At 37.2% G+C, this 26,481-nt stretch overlaps 1 protein-coding gene across 2 annotated transcripts in view; it reads left to right on the forward strand.

Moving 5' to 3' along the window:
* Window positions 1-26,481, forward strand: part of MSH3 (mutS homolog 3) — a 191,087-nt gene that overhangs the window by 49,348 nt on the left and 115,258 nt on the right. For both annotated transcript variants that reach the window (XM_057540254.1, XM_007179766.2), the window contains exons 9-12: window positions 6,662-6,768; window positions 9,680-9,794; window positions 15,165-15,249; window positions 17,676-17,785. In XM_057540254.1, the coding sequence (XP_057396237.1) occupies window positions 6,662-6,768; window positions 9,680-9,794; window positions 15,165-15,249; window positions 17,676-17,785 (417 nt within the window). The remainder of the gene's footprint in view (window positions 1-6,661; window positions 6,769-9,679; window positions 9,795-15,164; window positions 15,250-17,675; window positions 17,786-26,481) is intronic.

The raw sequence follows: 26,481 nt of genomic DNA on the forward strand, positions 1-26,481 counted from the left end.
TCTTGTCCCATGCTTTCTTTTTATTTGCACTAGCCTAATATATTCATCTCGGCAATTTTTTTCCAGCCAACCTTTTCTTTCTAACCTTTCTGAATTACTTTAAGTTTTGCTTCTATTGGTAGTGTAGAAAGTTTTTCTTATTCTTTTTTTAATAAATTTATTTATTTATTTATTTATGGCTGCGTTGTGTCTTCGTTGCTGTGTGGGCTTTCTCTAGTTGCAACGAGGAGGGGCTACTCTTTTTTTTTTTTAAGGTGTAAATCACATAATCGATCTCCAAAATTAAATGTTAGCAAACAGAATCCATCAGTATAATAAAAAGGATAAATACAAGATAGTGTGATGCCTTAGCTGAAGAATATAAAAACAGTTCAACATAAAGAAATCTAATAATATAACCCATCACATTAGTAAGGTAGAGGAGAAAAATATATGATCATCTAGACAGATGTGAAAAGTATTTTGATAAAATTCAACATCCATTCATCCATTATTAATTACAAGACCACACCAAAAATTACAACAATGCTTCAGGAAACTTCTATACTGTGTAAGATTATACAACTGAAACAATAGCAAGCACTAATAATAGACCTAAAAAAGTCAGAAGAATAACAAGAATAGTTACTGTGACCACTAGTATTCAGCATTAGGGGCTACTCTTCATTGTGGTGCATGGGCTTCTCATTGTGGTGGCTTCTCTTGTTGCGGAGCATGGGCTCTGGGCGCGCGGGCTTCAGTAGTTGTGGCTCGTGGGCTCCAGAGTGCAGGTTCAGTATTTGTGGTGCACGAGCTTAGTTGCTCCGCGGTATGTGGGATCTTCCCGGACCAGGGCTTGAACCTGTGTCCCCTGCATTGGCAGGCAGATTCTTAACCACGGTGCCACCAGGGAAGTCCCAGTTTTTCTTCTTTTGTAATCCAATCCGAGGTTAATTTTCTTTAAATAAGTGAGTTTAGTCCATTTACATTTGTCATTATGGTAGATATATTTGATATTAGTTTGTCCATATTTAGTTTTCTATTTTTATATCTTAAAGAATCTTCCACTATGTGGTCTGTTTTCCTTGCTGTTCTTCTGGGGTTATTCTGATATTTTCATTCTAGTGGTTGTCTTTATAATTTGACATAATGCCCTCAGTCTTCTAAGAAAGTGATGGTTCCCTATTATAAGAAGTAATAAATTAATGAATTTCATCCTAATTCTAATATAGAGGCATTGTAACTATGTTACATAGTCTGTTTTATTCAATCTCGATCTCTATTACATTTTATCCTCAGAGGAAAGAATTAATCACTCAGCAAGCTTGGAACTCAATCTGTATTATTATTATCAATAAATACACTGTCAGAAGAGGCCTTGGGTTTTCCTAGAGTAGATTGTCAGCCTTTAGCAAGGCTCTTTTCATCTATAAAAATTATAGTTTCAAAAGTCAGCATAGATCATAAATTGGTAAGTTGACATTTGGTCACAATTAAACATTATCAAAATCTTTGTAGGTAGTTTGCTACTCAGCACCAGAGAATCACCAATTTTATGTCCAAGTTGACATTACTGGGTCTAAAGTTCCCCCTTTTTTTAGTGTAGGTTCCACACTTGTTGAGAGTTTTATTGCCACTTAATTTTTCAAAAACAATATATTTGGCACCACAGAGGCATGTAACATATGAAAAGGATTTTTTTTTTTTTAAAGAAATTCACGTTCTTTTATTTATTTATTTGTGACTGTGTTGTGTCTTCGTTTCTGTGCGAGGGCTTTCTCTAGTTGTGGCAAGTGGGGACCACTCTTCATTGCGGTGCGCGGGCCTCTCACCATCGCGGCCTCTCTTGTTGCGGAGCACAGGCTCCAGATGCGCAGGCTCAGTAATTGTGGCTCACGGGCCCAGTTGCTCCGTGGCATGTGGGATCTTCCCAGACCAGGGCTCGAACCCGTGTCCCGTGCATTGGCAGGCAGATTCTCAACCACTGCGCCACCAGGGAAGCCCCTGAAAAGGATTTTTTAAAATTAGAAATCTTGGGACTTCCCTGGTGGTCCAGTGCTAAAGAATCCACCTTACAATGCAGGGGACATGGGTTCAATCCCTGGTCAGGGAACTAAGATCCCACACGCTGCAGGGCAACTAAGCCTGAGTGCCGCAACTACTGAGCTCGTGTGCCTCAACTAGAGAGCCCTCGTGCCACAAACTACAGAGGCCACATGCTCTGGAGCCCGCGTGCAACAACTAGAGAAGAGAAAACCTGCTGCCACAGCTAGAGAGAAGCCCGCACGCTGCAATGAAAGATCCCGCATGCCTCAACGAAGGTCCCGCGTGCCACAACTAAGACCCAATGCTGCCAAAAATAAATAATAAATATATGTTTAAAAAAATAAAATAAAATTAGAAATCTTAAAACAGTCCAGCTTTGCATACCCCATGTAGTGACTGAGACTCACATGCTGACATTAGTCCTCCCATCCAGTGCAGAAGGGCAGTTGCCACCCCAGGCCCACGGAGGAGGAGCATAGCCTCTGTTCAGCCTCTTTTCTGTTCAGAAGGCTTCAGCCTCTGGTCACAAACAGCCTCTGTAGAGGGTGGGAAGGTGTTTTTTTATAATTTTTTAAGTCCTTGGTCAATTATGGGACCATCGTTGACTTCCTTAATTTTTTGGTGAAAAGATATTTACTGCTCACCTCTAATAGAGCAGCTAAAAACATAGACTGTCTTTGGAGAAGATTTATATTTCCACTTTGTACTCTAGTCCTACAATGGCTGCCAGTATTGTTCGTGTAGATGAGTGTTTTCAGTTTACCTGCGAGTCACCCCGAAAACCCTGTTGAAAATGAAAATACCCCCTCTCCTCCAGCTTCTTGCTGAATTCAGATGGAACACATTTGGGGTGTGGCATCTGTGCTTTTAATGTGTGTTGCAGGTGATTCTGATGCAGGTATTTTACAGGCTACAGTTTGAGGAAACCAAGATTGACAGTTCTCTGTTGAATATAGAAATTTTACTAAAATCTAGTTTGACAAAATTCTGGTTGGATATTACTCTCTATGTATATAGTGTTTCAAGTAGAGTTTTGTTTCAAAGATACAGTGATTTGATTTTACCATAAAGAAATCTAGGGAAACACAGATAAGAGATTTCACATATAACTCCAATCAGTTTGCGGAAAAAAATTTGCATGAGGGTATTTTATATACAGATTGCAGAATGTTGAATTTAACACTCTTGTAATGCTTCCATGAAAGCCTCAAGGGTAACTGACAAGTCCATTTTTATCAAATTTAATGTGTTTCTAAATCCTTATCTGCTTCTCAAACAAAATATTAGAACAGTAATTGAGTTACCAGCTGCCTCGTGTGTTCACTCTAGGAACTTGTACAAAAGCATTGTGGAACTCACCTAAGGTCATTCATTGCTTTTTGAGTTACTAAATAGCTTTGCAGTAGGCTTCTAAAAATCCAGGTATTAAGGGTGTCTACAGGAAGATAAAAATTGATAAGAGATTTGCAATAGTTAGTCTGATACTCTCTCCATTGGATTAAGGTGGAAAAATCCTCTTCAGCACTGCAGATGGGAGAAAATCCTCCCTCTTAGATTTCTTCCTGAAGCAGCTTATGCCTGTCTAGTCTTGCAGTAGGAACAGAAAAAGCCTTTGGAGCTAGGCATGCTGGCACAGATTTTCTGGGGGAAAAGAAAAACACTGAGAAATCAAATTTATAACTTTATTTAAGCAACGCAGAACATCATGACAAGTATAATGTATTCCAGGAATGCAAAGATCATTCAGCATCAGAAAATATGAATAATATCTTACCAGATTAAGTGAGCGGAAACAATGTGATTATTTTAATACCTATAGAAAGAGCATTAGCTAAGATTCAGTCATCCTTTATGACTAATTTTTTTTATTTTTGCAAAAACTGGGAAACTTACCAAACCTCAGGCTAGTAAGTCATTTATTCCAAAACCCATTAGTAAAAATCATATTTAAGAGTCGAAACTTTGGAAGCATTCCGATTAGTATCAGTAAGAAAGCAAAGGATGGCTGTTAGCCTTACCTTTGTTCAACGCAGCCCTGAAGGTCTTAGCCAGTAGTGTAGCGAGACAGGAAAAAGAAATGAAAAATAGAAATTTTCTTCTTGAAGATGATATTAATTCGTACATAGACAATACAGGAAAAAAGTGTTTAGCATAGTTGCTACATATAAAAATTTAGGTTCATGTACACCAGTGATAAGCTTTTAGTCAATGTAATAGAAGAAAAGATTCCCTTCACAGTAGTATTAATCTATAATATATCTAAGAGTGAGCACAACCAAAGATATATATAACATGGAGAAAATTACAGAACATTATTGTTAGATATAAAAGACATGAATAGAGATATTATGCCATCTTTAACAATAGGATATCTTCATTTGTTAAGATATCATTTCTCTCTAAATTAATTCATTGTAAATCCAGTCAAAAGCCCAATAAGGTTTTTGTGAAACTTGACAAAATGAACCTAAAATTTCTAAAGAAATTCAAAAGCCCAAGAATAGCCAAGACAATCTTGAAAAGCAAGGTAGGGTCCTTGCCACAGATATTGATACCAAGCCATGGAAATTACAGTACTGTGGTCCTGATACAGAGATAGACAAAAAGATCAGTGGAATAGGATAGAAGCCAGAAACAGGGTCACAACGTATACAGAAATGTGGAGGCAGCATTCTAAATTAGTAGGAAAAGATGGAATGTTTTATAATGGTGCTTGATCCTTAATTGATAATCGTATGGAAAATAAAAGTGTATTTCTAACTTCACACCATCCCCCAAAATAAATTCAGGTGAATTAAATTTGAAAAGCAAATCTTAAAAATTTACTCAAAAATAAGAAATAATTGAAAATTTAAAAACAGATATGAAGAAACGAAATTGAGCTATATGTAGTGAGGTGGATGGACCTAGACACTGTCATACAGAGTGAAGTAAGTCAGAAAGAGAAAAACAAATACCGTATGCTAACACATATATATGGAATCTAAAAAAAAAAAAAGGTTCTGAAGAACCTAAGGGCAGGACAGGAATAAAGACGCAAACGTAGAGAATGGACTTGAGGACATGGGGAGGGGGAAGGGTAAGCTGGGACGAAGTGAGAGAGTGGCATGGACATATATACACTACCAAATGTAAAATAGATAGCTAGTGGGAAGCAGCTGCATAGCACAGGGAGATCAGCTCGGTGCTTTGTGACTGCCTAGAGGGATGGGATAGGGAGGGTGGGAGAGAGATGCAAGAGGGAGGGGATATGGGGATATATGTATATGTATAGCTGATTCACTTTGTTATACAGCAGAAACTAACACAACATTGTAAAGCAATTATACTCCAATAAAGATGTTAAAAAAAATGTCCATCTTCATGTATAAATCTTAGAAACATAATTCTGAGTGTGAAAGCAAGTTGTAGAAGGATAGGTGTAATAAAGTACTGCTTATATGAAATTTAAAACATGAAATGATACAGTGTATTGTGTAAAGATGCTAAAATATATTGTGAAGTATAAAAACATACCTGGTGCTAATAGACACCAAATTGAAGGTAGTGTTTTCTTCTGAAGATGGTAGATGAATATGACTGAAGAGGGATGTGTGCAGGATACACCTGTATCTGTAATTTTTATTTTTAGATAAAAATATTCTAAAGCAACATATGGCAAAATGTTAACATCAAGTGAATGTCCAATAGTAAAGAAATGGTGGAATAAATTATGGCTTTTACATACTATCAAGTATTTTTCAGCCATTAAAAAGAATGAGTTGTAGCTAGGTCACTTTATATGGAGGGATTTCCAAGAGTTATTATTTAGTGAAGAAAAGAAGATGCAGGGAAGTTTGTATAAAGTCATCCCCTTTTTATAAAACAATGCATGTATGAGTAGGTGTATATGACATACTTACGTATGACCATATGAACGTGAAAAAAATGAGGAAGGATTCCTCCTAGGCTGTTAACAGGGGTTGTGAGTGAGGTGATTAGGAAAGGAGAGGAAGGAGGGGAGCGGAGGGGAATGGGGAGTCAAGCAAACTAGAAAATGGAAAAGACAATGCACTACTAGCGTGGATGATGATTTGATGATTTTGTTTATGTACTTACATGATCATTTATGTATATACACACACACATATATGCATATTTTTTTAAAAGTGTAGAACCACTTATAGAAAGAGTGAGAATTGACTTAAGGGGAATTTACTATATTTGACTGGAGGCTGTGGTAGAAGAAATGGACTTATTAGCATAGTGCCAACCAAAGATGCCACTTCAAAGAAATTAATGATGTATTCTGTTTCTAGTGGATTTAAACAATTGATGCAATTAAATTGATGCTTTTCCATTTTTCTCCCTTTTGTGTTTATTAAGGTAACTGACCTTAATTTTAATGAGTTCTTAATAACAATATATATAAAGTACTCACAGTGTGCTAGGTGATATAAAATACCAGTAGTAAAAGTAATAATATTTTATGAAATGCAGCCTTTTGACAGGGAAACCTTAGCTCCTTGTCTCTTTTTTTTCAACTTGGGAGAGAATAAGGAATGAGTCTTATTTATTTTGGTCAGGTCAAGGCCTAAATACAGATAGTGCAAGATTATGGATAATTATTTTTTAATTTTGCATTTTTTTCTTTCAGCGTGCGGGATGACAGAATTCGAGTAGAAAGGATGGATAGCATGTGTTTTGAATACAGCCACGCTTTCCAAGAGGTTACAGAATTTTATGCAAAAGACGTAGTTGACGGTAAAGCTAAATATTTTATACATGTTAGCCATGTGTCCTCAAATTTAACTGAGTTGAGATTTGGATAAAGGTGCAAGTTTGACTTAAACTCTAATGGAAACTAGATAGTTATTGATTAATAACTGGTCAGAAGCACAACTGCAGCTGCTTCTTTGTAATTATGACCATTTAGTAACTTGATGTTTTTGACATATTCATTGGAGTGTAACAAGTTAGTTACTGAAGAACCTTCCTTTTTGCTTCCTTTAAAAGATAGCCCATGATTTTCCTGCAATTTTATAAAATGTCTGGGTAAATCTCCTAATGAAGGCTAGCTAGCATTTCCAAAAATTGATGGCCAGAATTAAAATACCAGAACATTAGTGACAGGGTCTTAAGATGTTGGATTACCATTGTTTGTCTAATTCACGTTTTCTCAGCCAAGTATCTGTTTGATTTGGTCTGTACCCCTCATTCCTGCCAGTCCAGCTTATGCTAAGATCCAATTTTATCCCCTATCACAAGCTGCAGAGCTTTCACTGTTAGACCAGCCTCCCCCAGCTCCCTCTTAGGCATCAATGTCTTGTTGGCATTTCTTTCCCCATCCCTTTTAATCTCATGATGTCTTGGCCAAATTGAATCAAGCGTCTGAGAGTGTAACCCACTTATAATGGCAGTCCGAGATATCACCAAGGGATCATCATCTTATGTTCAACTAAAGACAAGACTAAGTCACGAAACTATCATAAGCCACTCCTGGCATCAGATTCACTTAGAAGGATATAGGACAGAAAATCCAGTTTGCCGACAGGACGCTGTTCCTCTTAGTGGGAGGAGTACTCAGCAGTCTTTGCAGCAGTCCACAGAGTCATTGGGCGCTTAAAATCCCCTCCCTCCTCTAGTGACTGCTCAGTTGCAAAGAAAGCAGACTTTCATCAGGGGGATGCAGGATCTGCCCTGGCTTAGAAGCCCCATGCCCTATAGGAAACCTTATCTCTTGCTGGAATTTCTCCAAAGGACATGCCAAGTTCAAAGAGTCAGTGTACTCAAGGAAGGCCAAAATTCTGGAGTCAGATATTTATAATTTCCCCTAGTTCAGATGCAGTTTACTGATTTCAGGTCATTTTTACCATACGCAATGCTACCTCATAACACAGTGGCACTTCATCTTCGTCAGGTTTCCTGGGGAACAGAGCTAGACAGTTAAAAGATGAAATTCTCAGTAGAAGGGAAAAGAGTTTTGTTAACTCGTCATTTACACCTTGGTTTTATAAAAAGCTATAGTTGAAAGTAATATATTTTATATTACAGATTTGTAGAGGATATCTTGTAATTTTTTCTAAAGGTTATAAATACCTACTGCAAAAAAAGTTAAAACATAGTTGTGTGTAAGGAAAAAAGTACAAGTCCTTCCCCTCAAATCCTTAAGAATTTTTTGATGTACAGATCTACACATAAACATACATATTTCTATGTATTTGTTTAATATAACGTATTTATTCTTTCAACTAATTTTTATTGAATGCCTATTTGAGGCATTTTATGTACTGTAAGGAATTAAACAGACAAAAATTCCTGCCCTTCTGGAGTTTACAGTCTAATAGGGGGAGGTGTACAGTAAAATAGTGTTTAAAGGTGATGAGTACTATACAGAAAGGCAGGGAAGAGGTGAATTTTTAAGTAGAGTGGTGAAGGAAGGCCACACTGAGAATGTGGCAATTGAACAAAGATTTGAATGAAAATTAAAGGAGTTAAGAGGGAAAACCACATGGACGTGTGAAGGAACAGTGTTTCAGGCAGAGACAACAGTAAGTACAACATATCTTAAGTGCTTGGTGTGTTTAAAGAATATCAAGGAGCCTGGGTGCTGGGACAGAGTAACTAAGGGGGAGACTATTAGGAGGTGAGCTCAGAGATGAAAGGAGATGGAAGGCAGGTTGTGTAGGGACTTTTAGACCCTGTACGAACTTGTGCTGCTTCTCTCAGTGAGTTGGGAAATGTTGGAGGATTTGTAAGCAAAGTAATCTAGTTATGTGACGTACATTTTAAAAAGGATTCCTTTGGCTGCTCTGTTAAGAATACCGTATAGGGCACAGGGATAAAGGTGGGAGACCAGATGGAAAGCTAATGGGAAAGTCATTCCCATTAGTAGGTGCATAATAATCTGGATGTACTGAAATTTATTTAAGTAATACCTTATTTTTTTTTTTTTAATTTTATTTATTTATTTATGGCTTTGTTGGGTCTTCGTTTCTGTGCGAGGGCTTCCTCTAGTTGTGGCAAGCGGGGGCCACTCTTCATCGCGGTGCGCGGGCCTCTCACTATCGCGGCCTCTCTTGTTGCGGAGCACAGGCTCCAGACGCGCAGGCTCAGTAATTGTGGCTCACGGGCCTAGTTGCTCCGCGGCATGTGGGATCTTCCCAGACCAGGGCTCGAACCCGTGTCCCGTGCATTGGCAGGCAGATTCTCAACCACTGCGCCACCAGGGAAGCCCAGTAATACCTTATTGATGTTCAATTAGGTTGTGTCTAATTTTTTAAGAGGGAAGAGATATGGGGATATATGTATATGTATAGCTGATTGACTTTGTTATAAAGCAGAAACTACTAGAAAAGATTTTTCAACTCACTTTCTGGTATACACATCTTTAACAAGCATTTTGGAGTATTTCTGGGTCAAAGGGGATGAGCATTTTACACTTTGAAAATAGTTGCTCTGTTGCTCTCCAAAAAATGGTCATCCACCATCAGAAAATGCCCTTTTTTCCGTACCCTAGGTATTTGTAAACTTCTGTATTTTTCCAAAGGGAATTTTAGGAGATAACGGTCTAAATTATTATTTCAAAAATCATAAACTAAATTTTATTTAACTTAATGTCTGTTTTTAATAATGAATAATAACTTTAATGAAGGTGTATATTCTGTTTTTTTAGGTTCTCAAAGTTTTTCTGGTATCATTAACTTGGAAAAGCCTGTGATTTGCTCTTTGGCTGCCATAATAAGATACCTGAAAGCGTTTAACTTGGAAAAGGTGCTTTCCAAACCCAAGTAAGTGATTTCTCAAAAATAAAAAAAGGGTGGCGTTATATTAAAAACATTTCTTAAATTGAATTTGGTAAGTACTATTGAATTGAATTTTGGTAAGTACTAGGTAAGAAGTTTACCTGCTCTGGATAGAATATTCTGCGGCAAGAATGAGCTGTGTGGTATTGTTGCTAAAGAATATTAAAAATATTAATTGACATGAATTAAAAGAAAGCTTAAGAATTCTGTCAGTTGGTATTCATGATAACTATTGAATGTATTATAGTGTTGACTACAACACTATAATATAAAACTGTGCTTTATACTAATGCACAGTTAATTGAGAAGTAGTATTAAGAAGTGGTATTGAAAAGCATTCATAAAACTTCATCACCTTTCTTATTCTTGGTTTCAATTCTTATTTCACAGACCATAAAGTTGAAGATAAAGAGGACAGCTACTAACATAGACAGCTTTTTTTTTTTTTTTAATTTATTTATTTTTGGCTGCACTGGGTCTTTGTTGCTGCACACGGGCTTTCTCTAGTTGTGGCAAGCAGGGGCTGCTCTTTGTTGCAGTGCATGGGCTTGTTGCGGAGCACAGACCCTAGGCGCACAGGCTTCAGTGGTTGTGGTGCATGGGCTCAGTAGTTGTGGCTCGCGGGCTGTAGAGTGCAGGCTCAGTAGTTGTGACGCACGGGCTTAGTAGCTCCGCGGCATGTGGGATCTTCCCGGACCAGGGCTCGAACCTGTGTCCCCTGCATTGGCAGGCGGATTCTTAACCACCGCACCACCAGGGAAGCCCCTTATAGACAGCTTTTTAAAAGAGTAATTAACTTTGTAGAGTTGAGAGATTTAAAAGCTGGCAATTGACATTCTAGGAAAATGCTAGTTTAAAAGCCAGTGGAATAAAAAAAAAGGGTAGTAGAATAATTTTCTTGCCTTTCCGTATTTTACCTTCACTAGCCCCTTATCTTTGGCTCTCTGAAGAATTACCCTATATCATATCGATCCTGGGTAAGCTACTTCCTGTTCTGCAGAGGCGGGGTGGACAGATAGGAGCTATCTCAGTAAAATATCATTTAGTACCAAGATTGGGAAATCCTTGTCTATGTCTATTTTAATCCCATCCTGAAAGCAATACACTTCCAAGACTTCTACCCAATGCCCTAAGTATTTTGAGGTATTTCTACTCTCTTTAGTCAGAGAGCAAACTATTCTAAGCCCTATGTGAACCCTTGTTCGTCCTACTGTTTCTTGTGGTTCTTTCCCTGATCCCATGTGAGGTCCTCCACATATTTAAGGATCAGTGCTTGGCCAAAGACTTGAGGGGACCCTTCTGCATCTCTCTGTATGCAGCTCTGTCATCTCTGGCATTCTGTCTCACAACTTCTACTTTCCTTGGTCTCTCCAAGGAGTTAGTCATAGTGTTTACCTCTTTTGTTTTTCTTCTCTCAGGGATCACAGTTCTATGCTGCCTGATGTCCAACTGCCCGAAAACAGTTTTAAATGTATATATATATATACACACACACATATATATATAGTGTGTATATATATATTTGTATAATTTTCTAGTTGTGGTTAAAGGACAGTACTGATGCATTGAATCTTTTACGAAGGAAAGCAGAAGTGAGGTGCCATGATTGAACACCATAAGAAAACAACAGAAGAGGGAGATGTGTAAAGTAACATCAGCTATCCTAAAAAATGTCCGTGTTCTGAAACTTCTGGAAAACTAATTTTCACTTAAAAATTAGCAATGGGAAAAGAACCAAATTGAAATCCCGTATGAAATTATAATAAAAAAGAATAAGGAGCAGGATAATATCCTTACAGAAAGTGAACGCATGCCAGAAAGACATGCCCACAAATTAAATAAAAACTATAACCTACTACTTCAAAATGAGCTAAAAGGAAATGATGCTAAATGTGAAAGGACAAATGAGAATAGATGAGAAATAGGAAAGATTTGAAATGAGGTGATAGGATTTGAGAATGAACTATATATTAAAGAAAAAGATCAGTTTAGGAATAAAGAGTAAACTAGAAGGAATACAAAAGTAAATAAATACAACAGAGATACTTTTAAGAGAAACAGAATTTGAAAAGAGAGAGATGCAAGAAAAGATTAACGTGGCAAACCTGATGAGCCAGCTATCCTTAGGAAACCCTACATGCAAGCTTGACCCTTGACTGGCATATGAGACCTTGCCTTTGGGGAGGGTTTCCAGCATTCTCTGGTAAGAATGGCTCACTGTACCTAAACGGTTTCTGCAGACAGTATGGTTTATGCTGAACACCTACTTGTTTTCTGGGAGCTGGAATTTTGGTACACGGTAGGGAAGAGGTGCCTATGTGAATACAGCCCCCAGTGAAAACCCTGGGTGCTGAGTCTCTAATGAGCTTCTCTGGTGGATATTTCACACATGTTGCCACAACTCACTGCTGGGGGAAACTAAGTACATCCTGTGTGACTTTACCAGGAGAGGACTCTTGGAAGCTTGCCGTTGGTTTCCTCTGGACTTTGCCTTATGTACCTTTTCCCTTTTCTGATTTTGCTTTGTATCCTTTCATGGTAATAAATCATAGCTGTGAGTATGACTATATGCTGAGTCCTATGTATTCTCCTAGTGATTCGTTGGGGATCTGTTATACACCCTTCTTCCTATTTTCTTCTTTAATATGCATACTGGCAGCATTTAGGAATGCAAAGATATTTGTTTTAATTGCAAATAAATTAGAAGTGAATCTACAATAAAACAATTTCTGTCATATGATACAATTTATAATTCATAAATTAACCATCAAAAGGTTAGAAAAATGGTGAATGTATGAACTCTGAAAACTACATAGAGAACTATTCTCCACTATAGATTTCATATGTAATGTGGTAGGGTGTCTTTTTTTTTTGTGTCTGTTTTCATTTTCAAATAATATTAATAGTATTTAAATAGAATCTTTGTAAGGGGTTGATCTTTCACATGAGGTCTACACCTTTGCTGCCTTTGTCTAAATCAGAAAGATTGGTTTTTGTTTTTGTTTTGTTTTTCTTTAAGTAGTATAGGAATGATGTAGAATCTTAAATTTCTTTGGCAATTTTCAGCAAGAACATTTTTCTCCCATTATAAAACTTGAGGGGAAAAAAAGCATCCTTTGTATTATTGTTGTCTGAAATATTAATGAAGTATTTTCCCATGTTACTTGGAAGATTTCTATGGAAGTTCACACAGGATGAATGCTAGCCAGGCATTGTTTATAAGGTTTATTTCAAAGCACATAAAATTTGGTTTTCTCCAAAAGGATAAATAATTTAGAATTGCTTGATCAGTGATCATATACTATCGAATTCCTAAGGATGCTGGCAGATATAACCCTGACTTCAAAAGTATATATATAATTCCTAATGGAAATAGACACTGACAGAAGGAAATTTCTTTTGTATTTGTAAGGAAGAGTCAGAACTCCAGAGTACCTTATCCAAACATATGGGAAACCTGAAAGCATAGTTAGTTCTTATAGTTGCTTGGTAATTATCATTCCATAGGAATCAATCTAACTTAATATTGTCCAGTGGTTGATCTCTTTTATTAAGATCAGTGCAGATGTCCATGCTGCCGAATTGTGGGTTCTTGATGCCAACTAAGCATCCTTCAAGAGTCTGTGTCTGATTAGGGTATTCAAGTGTTCATTAATCACCCCTAGGTGTAGGTTAAACCTGTCAAGAACAGGGGAAGTAAATGACTTTTCTTTAAACACATGGGAACTGGTTAGATAGCAATTCAGAGTCCAGGCTAGCAATACTTCCAACTTGTATCTTTGACCATGAAGGTGTGTGAACATCTGTCAGCTGTACAGCAAATCACTGCCTAATTGTTTCTTCCTGAAAATAATGCTTTACATTTTATTACTGTCTCTGGGTGTTTCACATACATTTCTAGGCTTTATGACTCAAAGGAAACCAAACAAACCCAAACTGGCCTCCCCATAGAAAGATGGCAGAACTTTGCTGAGCATATACTTTCTGCTAGGCTCTGCAGGTGCTGCAAAATGTATAAGACACAAAGAACCCATGCCTCCAAGGAGCTTAGATCTATTAATGAGGATAGCAGAAGAAGTTAAATTACTGTAATGCAAGGCAAATTAAGTTCACGGTTATAAGAAGGAGAGAATGGTCTACACACACCTACTATCAGTGTTGGAGTTGCTTCCCTCTAAAAATCATTAACAAGTCATCCTTTGGAAGCTAGGTCAAACCTGTCGCAGGTAAATTACACTGCCAGGGGACAGTGTTCAGTTACTAGGCAACATTCCTAATATGCAGTAAGTTATTTCTTTTTCAGGGCTCTGGAACCTTAGTTGTGGGAGTCATCTAGAAGTGGAGGCATCTCTCAATGAGCACTGGCTCCTTGGGCTCTGATTTTAGGCTCTAGATTCCTGGATGAAAGCTTGCTTCCATAACTGGCTTAGGAAGCTGGATTTTATTTACATCGTATTTCGGCCATGATGAGGGGGGTTAGTTTTATGATGCAAACACTCATGCTTTCCCTCCAAATAGTTTAGTGACTTGCTGTTATTTTTCTTGCTTTGAATAATGAGCCATCAAATCTGTAAGTGCTGTGGACAGAAATGTCAAAGGACTGGCTTATAAAGGAAATTAATTACTGGATTAGTAATGCATTGATTAATATACTTTTTAACATGACAGACTAATAAGGACAAAATTTGAATTGTACATATATTTATTAATCACATTGAACTCAATAGTCAAGTTTATTTGAAATTTATTGAATTTTTAATCTAGTTTGGGATAGTTACAGGGACATATGGAGAATGTGAATTCTTTGAACTTAAGGAAGTAATTTCTACTTTTTCAGTTTTATACTCTACTAAACCAGAGCCACATTAATTTGTGGCCTTAATTATAGAGTAAATAACATTTGCACATACCGGAATGTTGATTAAAAGCTTTTAAAGTATTTGTCAGGATGATCTCATGCTAAAGAATAAGGAGGACGTTTTTAAGTATACTGACATATTTTTCTAGCAAATTGCATAGCTTTTCCTGAAGAGATCACCACTTGCTCTGCCAGTGATAAAAGACTATGTTTGGTTCTATTACTGGAAATATAAAAAAAATTTAAAATTGTTGGTACCATTACTTCCCTTCCTAGTTCTTGGTTTTGGTGTGACAACAGCTGTCCTTTCACAGCAGTTTACCTAACAGCACCCAGCGTCGATAGAAGATACTCTCATAATGAATATTCTTTTTGGCTTTTTTTGGTTCGATTTCCTATCGCAGGAAATCATGTTACTGGAGTATTTCTAATGCCTAAATTAGTTTTTCTATTTCTTTATGCACTTACATCATGGCTCATATTTCATTCTTTTACAGGAATTTTAAACAGTTGTCAGGTGAAATGGAATTTATGACAATTAATGGAACAACATTAAGGAACCTGGAAATCCTTCAGAATCAGGTCAGGTAAACATAAGGCCTATTAGATTCAAAATAGTTTTGAAAAAAAATTTGGGATAAGGTAGCAGTCTGTTCTTAGGTATGCAGGTGAAGACATTGTTGTCTTCAGCTGACAGCTCTGCCTGACATCTGCTGGTAACTGCAGTGCTCACTTTTTTTGAGAACCAAATACATGAAATACTTACTTGGGGGTTACGTTGGGAGCTATAGAGCTGTGCTTTTTAATGATTGAAGCAATGTGTCCATCCTGATAATTTCTTTATCAAATATTTCTTTGGAAAGGCATCATCTTTGGAGATTAATGTAAAGTGGATTTTTTTGGTCTGCTTGGTTATGTTTTTTCTACATACTTTTAACTGATTGTTGAAATGTCTGCAGTCTTACTTCATTATCCAGCATATAAAACAAGTTTCTCTGATACTCAGTTTGTTTGACTGTAAGATGCATAATATTCCACTTCACAAACTTCCATCATTGTTTACTTGCCCTTTATTGATGAATGAGAAGGATAATGAAGACATTAAAATTATTGCTTTCATGTATTAAACTATCACTTGGAAATGTGAGATATTATATTGTAAAACTAATGTTATTATAGCATAAAGTCACAGAAAGAAAAAGCAGTTCCAAGTCATTTGAGTAAGTAGTGGAAAAGCTGAACCATCTGCTGTGAATCACTAGAACTGCTGTGAATTAAAGTAAATGCTGAATTTATTCTCCTGACTCCTGGATTTGTATATTGCTGTCTAGTTTCTCTCACTTGGTTTCTCCCTCTGCCAGGCTGTCCTTGTATACTGGGGTCAGCCTTCCTTTTATGCAATAACATTTTTACCATGTCATTCTGTCATCCAGAAGTTGAGCATATTTCCCGCAAGTCTCTCATCAACTCTGTCTACATCCCCGAGGTAGCAAACAAAAGGGCATTTCTGGGGTGAAGAAGAGCCCACAGTCAAAGCCTGCAGACACAGCCCCGGTATTCCAAGATTTCTTTACTTCTGCCACATCCTCCCTGTTCACATCCTATTACAGTGGAGTCAGTTCTGAAATCAAATTCCTAAGGCAGAAATCATCCGTCATCAGAATACCCTCTAAAATCCCTTTCTTTATCAGGGCTTGGGCCCTTGTAGAAATAGAAGCTGAGAATTAGCATCTTCTGCTTGTCTTTGTGCTTCGGCTTTGGCCTCCTTTACCATAGAGCAATGGAAAGCGGTCATGAGGAGGGAGCTGGCTGTCAGGGAGAGCAAAGGTATAACAGGACTCAGGTCTCTCCCACCTCTCCCTCTCTTGTCTGAGCCTGCTTCTCCAGTGATGCCAGGTAATTAGAGAATGATTCCCCTCCACCGTACTCTTCCTGGGACCCTTTACTGTGGTCCAGGCAGTCGGGCTCTCGTCTCAGGAAGGGATGGTGCAGTCACTGATGTGGATTCTCCTCAGGTCTGCTCTGCCTGCCCAGCTAGTCCTCAGAGAGCCTTCCATGACCACCGTAGTTTCCGTGTGTGCTCTGCTTTAAACTCCTAAGGCCTGGAGAGGTTATAGCACACTTTTTATAGTTGATTTCTGCCAGGTGGCATTGTGTCCTCATTAGGAGTCTTTTCTCCCACACTTGGATGTAAGAGCCCTGTGGGAGGGACCATGTCGTAATATACCTTTGCCAGTTATTCTACTGAGCACACAGGAGGTATTCTGTAAGTACCTGCTCGTTGATTTGAAGGAAAAGGAAAGAGTAAAAAAAAAAGAAAAAAATCAGGTGAAAACAACTTTATGTTTCAAATAGAACTAAACCTATTATTAGACATTTTGTACTACAATGAAACCTTGGTAAAATTTAATACCATCTCCAGTTAATTGTAAAATTTTTTTAATGGCTTAACTTTAAAGTGGCAAAGCATAGATAAATTTTTGCTAAGGATTTAATAAAACAGACTAAAATCAAACCCTTCAGGGGTACAGTCCTAGAGTGCAGTACAGGTTCACTTCTCTCCTTAAACTTATTCAGTGTTGTCATGAGAGTATCTGTCTTTAGAATGGCAACTCTTAGGTAGTGGGAGATACTGAATTGCCAAAGGAAAATGAAATTATCTTCACTGTGCTTTCCAAGACAGGAAAGGATGCAGTTATATTTTTGAGATGTTTAGGACAAACATTTCAAAAGAGACTTCTCAATAATTTATCGTTAGTTAACTAAAAACTATACATAGACTATATCTTTCTTGTGTAAAATATCAGTACTTTGTGTATATAAGGATGTGTGTATGTATACATTCATTCATCTGACATTAAATGAACACCTGTTTTGAGCTCTGTTTTATGCTAGGGCGTAACATTTAAAATTGAGATCTATGGAATAATGAGGACGCATGAACAGCAGCAGTTTTGGTACAAATACAATCATCTAGTTAATAAACCTTGTTTTCTGGTCTTTTTTAGACTGATATGAAAACCAAAGGAAGTTTATTTTGGGTTTTAGACCATACTAAAACTTCATTTGGGAAACGGAAGTTAAAGAAGTGGGTGACCCAGCCACTCCTTAAACTAAGGTAAAAGGAATTGTCTTTTGTGTGTTTAATCTGAACACTGTTTTCAATCAGGGAAGATTTTATTTTGTATCTGGCAATAGACTATTATCGGGAAGATTTTTTTCCTTGTCCCTAAGAACGAGTCTGCTTTCAGTTGGAAGACATGGGGTCTGCCTGGAGAAAGTGAGTTAACCAGTAAGTTTGGGTCATCAGTAGCATAAGGGTGTAGGGGGAGAGAGGCTGGGGAGATGGGGCACTGCCTTTTGTTGAGGGCTTTGAAGGCTGGGCTGAGGAGCTTGTAGCCAGAGGAGGTTAATTCAGTGATTCTGCACATGGGAGTGATCGGATCAGAGCTGGCTTGTGTGTGGAAGCAGACAAAGTGGCCATGGGTGGGGAACAAGTTAGCAAGTTCACGGAGAGGTTCTGAGGACCTGAGCTAAAGAAGTAACAGTAGGAATCTGAAAGAGGGCTTAGATGTGAGATGTTTAAGAAGGTAGGATGAGTAAACTAGGTGTGCTTTCAGGGAAGGTAGGTGAGTCTGGTGCCTAAAACACAGTGGTTTCCAAGCTTGTCTGCACGTTGGAATCACCTGGCAAGCTTCGAAATACTTAACGCCTGTATCCAACCCCCAGATATTGTGATTTCAGTGGCCTCCAGTGTGGCCTGGGAGTTGGAATTTTTAAAAGCTCCCAGATGATTCTGACATGCAGATAGATTTGGGAGCTGTGACCTATGCCTGTCACGTAGTAGGAGTCCAAATAATGTTGACTGACGGACTGAATGAATGAATGCTATTATTTATTGTGCTTTTACTATGTACCAGTATTTAATATTCAGAATCATCCTCTGAGGGTGGGTCCTTGAGATGAGTAAACAGATTCAGAGAGCTTCAATAACTTGCTTAATGTTTCACAGCTGGTAGAGCCTAGATTTAAAATCAGCATTGAATCCATCTTGAACAGCTTCCCATATGGACAGACCAGGGAGAGTGTAGTGCTGGTGCTGTTAGTGGGCTCTGTCAACTGAGTCAGTCCCACTAAGGCTGCAGCTCACTACCCCCTAGCCCACCGTGTTCTCACCTTTGCAGTGGTACAGTACCTCCTCACAGGGCTGCTGTAAGGAATAGAATGAGGCAGTAATCTTCACTGCCAGTTCTGAGCTCTTTATCATGTAGCAAGCACTGTGCTGGGGGCTTTACGTGTATCGTCTCTGAAACTGCACAGCAGCCTCACTAACGGCTGCATCTTATGCTGTGCTTAGTAAACAGCCATCTTTGGCAAAGGATAGCAGATGCTGTTACTGTTAGTCCTAAGCTTTAAGATACTGTTCTGATGATGATTGGTTACTAAATCACTTCAGCTTTTAGTGGGTCATTACGATTTCTTTTCTTGACCATGAAGACCTTCTGACAGGGGAAACTGACTAGGTAAAGAAGGAATTCTGAAAATGGAAGTATCTACTTTGGTTCAGTATTCAAACGAGATAAAGATACCTCATGGAGCAAAAGCAGACAAGATGGCTTTCTGTAGATAGTCTGCGGACAGCAATATAAGGGGTGTTGCCTTCTGGCTGATAGAAAGGCATCTAAAGCATCCACATTATTCTTATTATTTTATTTGGTTGGTTGAGATATTCAACAGAAACAGACTTGCTAGCAGACTTTTTCATGCAAATTAAATTTTTTATTTCTGTTGTTAAATTTGTTTTGTATAAACAGGATTAATTTGAGATAAATTCAGTAGACCATGTTGTATGCTCTTTAGGGGCTGATCATGTACTCTTTGGGACCCTCCTTTCCCAGAAAGGCTGAGAGAAGGTACTCCATGCATTGAACTCCAGTGCTTTCAAGTATGAACTTTAGACCAGCCTAAAACATATATAGCTGAAAACAGGCACACAAAAACTTCTTCCTTTGCCATTTTTATTTTAAGTCATAGTTTTAAAACTTTAAGCTTCCTAATCCATTAAAATTGAATTCAGGGACTTCTCTGGTGGTCCAGTGGTTAAGAATCTGCCTTCCAGTGCAGGGGATGAGGGTTCGATCCCTGGTCAGGGAACTGAGATCCCACATGCCGTGGGGCTGAACTCGTTCGTGTGCCACAATTAGAGAGCCTGCACGCCACAACTACAGAGCCCATGCGCCACAACTGGAGAGAAGCCCGTGCACCGCAACTAAGACCCGACACAGCCAAAAATAAATGAGTAAATATTAATAAATAAAAATGTGTTTATAAAAAAAATTGACTTCAAAAGAATTCCAGTTATATCTTAATTGCACTTGCCATGTCTTCCAAACAAATACCTAGAGAAAATCTTCAGCCGATTAGTCAGTAGTTCAGCTATATATTTATTGTTGTTGTTGTTTTAGTACTAACATTAGGTGCCATGCATCCAGGCTAATATTCTGTCTCTGACATAGGCAGCCAAAGGTTAGTTTAGGGCCTAGTTTTCGTCTATAGTGAGATCATACAACAAATAATTGGTGACAAGGGAACTTAGCAAGATATAAGGTAGATCTCCCAAAGTTCTTCAAGAGCCCATTATTTGTCAGTCATCCATGAATCCTCTTAAATCCTTTAGGATCTTTTTTATATTTTTAGCCTATTTTAGCTTCCAGGGCAATCACACAGTTCATAAATTCAGGAACAAGTGTTTCAAGTTTCAGAGGATTTTCCACTCCCACTACTTTTTATTCTATAAAATGGCCTCTTTGGTGCAAATTTTTCTAGTGACTTTCTAGAAAGTATAAATGGCTTTTACCCTATACTTACTGATTCAAAGAATTCACTTGGGTTATTGAGGTCAGATGTTACTCTACTGAAACCACATTGGCTTTTATAAATAGGTTATGCTTTCTTATGTGTTGTGCCCCATATGTTTTATCAGTTCTGTAATTTTAGGCAAGAAGATTCTTCAGTGTAGGTCTCTGGCTTCTTATAACTGAATGCCGTGTTGGCAAGCCATTAGTCCTAAGACCTTTTAAAATTAAATTATATTGAATTCATTTTTTTCGAGATTCCATCTTTGAATTTCTTCTGCTTCTTTTAGTTGATATGGTCTTGTCAATCTTTTATACATATACCATAGGTACTTTATTGGTTTTGTCCACAAGCCCCAAAATGCAAATTCTGCTTGTAAATAGTGACTGGTTGGGAGGGGGGAGGGGCAGAAAACTTTGAAAAGTGTGGGATGAGTATCTAAAATGGTATTTTAGGCAAAATATTAATTTCCAAGACAGATTTGGTCATCTTAGAAGAGTATTCAAGATTCAGTAACTTACCCTATATTTTGAAATATTAAGCAAAGGTAAGTTCTGAGTTTTCTCCATGAGTACCTCTTCTTCTACCTGCACCTTAAGTGTTGATGTTACCCGTGGTTCTTTCCTGGGGCATCTTCTTACTTTCAACACTACTTAGGATCTTATCTGTGACCATGGCTTCTCCTGTAACTCATGCGCTGATGACTTTGTCTCCATTATCTCCCGCAGCTCCAGACCCACACATCCACTAGCATGTCTCTGCCTCAGGAAATGTTTGACATGAGTATGCAGAACAAATTGGAAATAAGACATTTCCTTCAGTGAGATAGTGATTTCTTGGAAATGCAGCTCTGTGTGTGTGTGTGTGTGTGTACATGCGTGTGCAGGTGTGCACACACACTTATAGAACAGCAGATTATTAACCACAAAGGGAACCTGAGAAATCAGTTCCTCCCCTTCTAGTGGATGAACTATTTTGATCAATGATGAAAACGTCTCTCTGCAAGAAGTAGTATTATATCATCTTGCCTTTTTGTAAAATCACTTTTTATGAAAGGCACTCAGATGAAAGCCTTTTCATGAAAGACTTTTTATTAAGGAAACTAAGCATCTCCATGCCTCCGGTATTGCCCTTCTCTGTTTCTATCTGCATTACCCAAAGATGATTTTTTTAAAAAAATGTATATCTGATTATGTTTTGCTCCCTACTATTTACAGTTCTCACAGCACACTAAGGTGTGATTTATTTCTGGACCTTTGTACAGTCTGTTCCCTTTTTCTAAAGTGGAAACTGCTCATTTTTGTCTCCCTCCTAACTTGCTGGCTGCTTCTTCAAAGTTTGCTTTGCTCACTGTTCATCTTCTCTGTATCTTTTAAATGTTGGAGTTCCTGAGGCCTGAACCTTAGGAGCTCAGCTTTCTTCCTTCCCTTATCCTTTCCTCCCCTTCTCTTCTCTCCAATGAACTTACCTATGCGCATGACCATAAATATCAAAATGTCAGTGATTCTCAAATTTGTATCTTTGGTCCTTACTCTCCTCTATTCTCCAGGCTTATATATTCAACTCAGGCTCCTAAACACATATGTGTATCACAGGCATCTCAAACTTAATGTATTCAACCCTATTCCTCCTCCTGGTTCCCTGTCCCCTCCACCTAATGCGTTGCTTGGGCCAGAAACCTGGGAGTTACTCTGGACATTTCCTTTTGACAACCACATCCAATCTAATACTAAGTCCTATTGCTTTTACCTCTAAAATATATCCAGAGACTGTGCATGTCTTGCCATCTTGACTGCAGTCAGTCCCACTTGGACTGCTGCAGTATCCTCCTAACGGATCTCTTTTTTGAAAATAAAAGCTGAATCATGTTACTCCCCTGCCTTAAACTCTTCATTGGCTTTCCATTGTGCTTCAAATAAAATTAAAATTCTTAAACATGGCTGTTCTGTCTGACTCTCCTGTGCATTCATGCATTCATTGTCGTCTGTTCACTCTGGCCTTCCTTTAGTTCCTGAGCATCCCAGAGCTTTTTCTCTTCTCGTGGTCTCTGCATTTACTCGTCTCTCTACCTAGAATATTCTTTTCTTGCTCGTCAGTTTTTACACAGCTAACTGCTTTATTCTTTAGGTTTTACCTTAAAGTGTTAGTTCTTCAGAGAGGTTTTCTCTGACCTCCTAATCTAAATTATGTTCTTCGTATTATTCTTGGATAGTGTATAGGACTTATTATGATTGATATCTGTTTATCAGTGTTTGTTTAGTATCTGCCTGTCTCACTCAACTGTGTGTTTCATTTATAACAAGCATTTGATAAGTATTTTTCCCCATGCTCATTTTTCTACATTTGCACTTTTTAAACAAAATATGTATTATTAATGTCAAATACATGTAATGTAAAATTTATCTTAATCATTTTTATGTGTACATGTCATTAAGTACAGTACATTCATTAAGTACATTTTAAGTGTATTAAATACATTAGTATTTTGCAACCATCACCACAGTCCATCTTCAGAGCTCTTTTCATCTTGCAAAACTGAAACTCAGTACATATTCATGAATAACTTCTCATTACTCCTTTTTCCTAAACTCTGGCAAACACCATATTACTTTCTGTCTCTATGAAGTTGACTATTCTAGGTACCTCATATAAGTGGAATAATACAAGGTTTGTATTTTTGTGACTATCTTACCACTTAGCATAATATCTTCAAGGTTCATTCATGTTGTAGCATATATCAGTATTTCTTTTTTTAAATTGAGGTATAGTTGTATAGTTGATTCACAACATTATCACTGTGTTGTATACCTGAAACTTATATAATATTGTAAAACATAGTGATTGAATATTTTTTTAGATTATATTCAATTTAAAGTTATTACAAAATAATGGCTATAATTCCCTGTTTATACAATATATCCTTGTTTATTTATTCTATACATAATAGTTTGTATCTCTTTTTTTTTTTTTTTTTTTTTTTGCGGTATGATAGAAATTTTTTTTTTTTTTTTTCCACACACACACACTGTATTTTATTTTTACAAGAGATAGATAGACTGACACCAAGCATTGTACATGGATGACCACAACAAAAGCAACAATGATTGCAATTACCAAACATGAAACACACTTATACTATGTCATAACATTGACATTCAGTCCAGTAATCCTCCACTGTAACAGCTCCTTTACTTTGCAGTGAAAATTGATTTGTATATTCTTTTCCTCTGAGTCCTTGTGGGATTTTTTTTTTTTTTAATTCAGACAGAAAGTCACAAAAATTATACTCATCCTCATCAGTTCACTCAGTCCCATGTAATTAATTTCTTTTTTTTCATCTTGATCTTTTGTTAGCACTTTTATGAGTTCATCAGTTTTTCATTAGAGTTCTGAAAATGCTTATTCATTCAGTTCAGCAGTACAGTCAGTTACCAGAAACCTGTACTTGTCAGAGTCTTTTCCATGAATTTCTTGAAGATGAAACTCTTTTATAGGAACATATTTGCAAAATCATCAGAGTACACCCAGAACTGTCTGTAAATGACAAAAGACTTAAAAATGACCATGGTTAAAGATTTGATGAAAGTTCATAATAATGCAGTTGACAAGAAAATTAGTTATTTCTGAGATATACATTTTAAAGTAATAACTAGGATTATTACTTATAACATTATACCAGAACATATAAGATTTTTAGATGTTTCCTGTAATGTCTGAAACATTTATATTAACATATTTCCATACATATTTCCATACAAATACAAATATAAGATTTTTAGAAATTTCATGTAATGTCTGAAACATTTATATTAACATATTTCCATACATATTTCCATACAAATACAAATATAAGATTTTTAGAAATTTCATGTAATGTCTGAAACATTTATATTAACATATTTCCATACATATTTCCATACAAATACAAATATAAGATTTTTAGAAATTTCATGTAATGTCTGAAACATTTATATTAACATATTTCCATACATATTTCCATACAAATACAAATATAAGATTTTTAGAAATTTCATGTACTGTCTGAAACATTTATATTAACATATTTCCATACATATTTCCATACAAATACAAATATAAGATTTTTAGAAATTTCATGTAATGTCTGAAACATTTATATTAACATATTTCCATACAAATAACCCAATGAAAGTTTAGTATTAGTTGTTTTGTTTGTTTTTTTATACTGCAGGTTCTTATTAGGCATCAGTTTTATACACATCAGTGTATACATGTCAATCCCAATCGCCCAATTCAGCACATCACCATCCCCACCTCATCGCAGTTTTCCCCCCTTGGTGTCCATATGTCCATTCTCTACATCTGTGTCTCAACTTCTGCCCTGCAAACTGGCTCATCTGTACCATTTTTCTACGTTCCACATACATGCATTAACATACGATATTTGTTTTTCTCTTTCTGACTTACTTCACTCTGTATGACAGTCTCTAGATCCATCCACTTCTCAACAAATGACTCAATTTCGTTCCTTTTTATGGCTGAATAATATTCCATCGTATATATGTACCACAACTTCTTTATCCATTCGTCTGTTGATGGGCATTTAGGTTGCTTCCATGACCTGGCTATTGTAAATAGTGCTGCAATGAACATTCGGGTGCACGTGTCTTTTTGAATTACGGTTTTCTCTGGGTATATGCCCAGTAGTGGGATTGCTGGGTCATATGGTAATTCTATTTTTAGTTTTTTAAGGAACCTCCATATTGTTCTCCATAGTGGCTGTATCAATTTACATTCCCACCAACAGTGCAAGAGGGTTCCCTTTTCTCCACACCCTCTCCAGCATTTGTTGTTTGTAGATTTTCTGATGATGCCCATTCTAACAGGAGTGAGGTGATACCTCATTGTAGTTTTGATTTGCATTTCTCTAATAATTAGTGATGTTGAGCATCTTTTCATGTGCTTCGTGGCCGTCTGTATGTCTTCTTTGGAGAAATGTCTATTTAGGTCTTCTGCCCATTTTTGGATTGGGGTGTTTGTTTCTTTGATATTGAGCTGAATGAGCTGTTTATATATTTTGGAGATTAATCCTTTGTCCGTTGATTCATTTGCAAATATTTTCTCCCATTCTGAGGGTTGTCTTTTCGTCTTGTTTATGGTTTCCTTTGCTGTGCAAAAGCTTTGAAGTTTCATTAGGTCCCACTTGTTTATTTTTGTTTTTATTTCCATTACTCTAGGAGGTGGATCGAAAAAGATCTTGCTGTGATTTATGTCAAAGAGTGTTCTTCCTATGTTTTCCTCTAAGAGTTTTATAGTGTCCAGTCTTATATTTAGGTCTCTAATCCATTTGGAGTTTATTTTTGTGTATGGTGTTAGGGAGTATTCTAATTTCATTCTTTTACATGTGGCTGTCCAGTTTTCCCAGCACCACTTATTGAAGAGACTGTCTTTTCTCCATTGTATATCTTTGCCTCCTTTGTCATAGATTAGTTGACCATAGGTGCGTGGGTTAATCTCTGGGCTTTCTATCTTGTTCCATTGATCTATGTTTCTGTTTTTGTGCCAGTACCATATTGTCTTGATTACTGTAGCTTTGTAGTATAGTCTGAAGTCAGGGAGTCTGATTCCTCCAGCTCCATTTTTTTGCCTCAAGACTGCTTTGGCTATTCGGGGTCTTTTGTGTCTCCATACAAATTTTAAGATGATTTGTTCTAGCTCCGTAAAAAATGCCCTTGGTAATTTGATAGGGATTGCATTGAATCTGTAGATTGCTTTGGGTAGTATACTCATTTTCACAATGTTTATTCTTCCAATCCAAGAACATGGTATATCTCTCCATCTGTTGGTATCATCTTTAATTTCTTTCATCAGTGTCTTATAGTTTTCTGCATACAGGTCTTTTGTCTCCCTAGGTAGGTTTATTCCTAGGTATTTTATTCTTTTTGTTGCAATGGTAAATGGGAGTGTTTCCATAATTTC

This window comes from Balaenoptera acutorostrata, chromosome 2 (assembly GCF_949987535.1).
Source record: "Balaenoptera acutorostrata chromosome 2, mBalAcu1.1, whole genome shotgun sequence".
Lineage (NCBI taxonomy): Eukaryota > Metazoa > Chordata > Mammalia > Artiodactyla > Balaenopteridae > Balaenoptera > Balaenoptera acutorostrata.